At 49.1% G+C, this 1,010-nt stretch overlaps 1 protein-coding gene across 1 annotated transcript in view; it reads left to right on the top strand.

The window, feature by feature from the left end:
• Positions 1-287: 287 nt before the first annotated feature.
• Positions 288-1,010, top strand: part of PPTG_22166 (hypothetical protein) — a gene marked incomplete at both ends in the record, with an annotated part of 5,570 nt that continues 4,847 nt past the window's right edge. Inside the window, 2 exons of the mRNA XM_008902060.1 lie at positions 288-392; positions 463-987. Of these exons, the coding sequence (XP_008900308.1) occupies positions 288-392; positions 463-987 (630 nt within the window). The remainder of the gene's footprint in view (positions 393-462; positions 988-1,010) is intronic.

Raw genomic sequence — 1,010 nt, 5'->3', positions numbered from 1 at the left:
TGAGATGTTGGCACGTGTCTGACTCCGATTTGTGGTGTTGTTTCTGTCTTGTCGAATGCGATAATGTAGGATGGCTGGACCGCGCTCCATTATGCAGCATCTAACGACAATACGGATGTTGTGTCGTTGCTGTTGGATCGAGGTGCCGACGTGAATGCTGTTGAGAAGGTATGTATTGACGTCGACAGTGAGGAGTGCTGTGGCGGTGGTGTATGCATGTGTGGTGAGATGTTAGGACGTGTCTGACTCCGATTTGTGGTGTTGTTTCTGTCTTGTCGAATGGGATAATGCAGGATGGCAGGACAGCGCTCCATTATGCGGCTGAATACGGCAATACGGATGTGGTATCATTGTTGTTGCATCGACGCGCCAACATTGATGCAGTTGATAAGGTCAGTTAGTGCTGACCGGAGTTTTACCTTTGTTGGTACTCGTGTCTGAGATTGTAATTCGTGTGAATAGGAGAACCGCACTCCGCTCATCAGCATGATCTGGACAATTTCGAAAAGGGATCTAGATGAAGCAATTGCCGTTGCACATTTACTCTGCTCAAGTGGGTCGAATCCGAACTATTTATCTGTATCGGTCGCCAAGGCGTCTCTGGAACAACACCGGATGGGACTACTGGCGTGTGCGCATCACTGGCATGAATGTTATGCTAAGGGTGTATCATTGACAGAGATTCCGTCGGAAGCCATTGAAGGCGGCGAAGACGCGGTCAGGACCTTTCTTGACGATTTGGAGGAGACTTCTGCGGATCAACTGGTCTATCGGTCCAAGGTCTGTATCGTCGGTCCAAGCACCTGGGGCAAGACAAGTCTTGTCAAGTCGATGACTAGGAACGAGCCGTCGTCAGAGGATATTAAAGTCCGAACGATCGGTATCGACCTGTTTCCGTTTACATTTAAGGAAAATAGCAATGATGGAACGACGTCGAAACAGCACGATGTGACATTCTGGGACTTCGCGGGTCAAGACATCTACCATGTCACGCACGCGCTGTTTTTTTC

Source organism: Phytophthora parasitica, assembly GCF_000247585.1.
Source record: "Phytophthora parasitica INRA-310 unplaced genomic scaffold supercont2.12, whole genome shotgun sequence".
In the NCBI taxonomy this organism is placed as follows: domain Eukaryota; phylum Oomycota; class Peronosporomycetes; order Peronosporales; family Peronosporaceae; genus Phytophthora; species Phytophthora nicotianae.
Note: the sequence above shows the minus strand (reverse complement) of the source record. Positions and strands in the feature narration are given on the sequence as shown.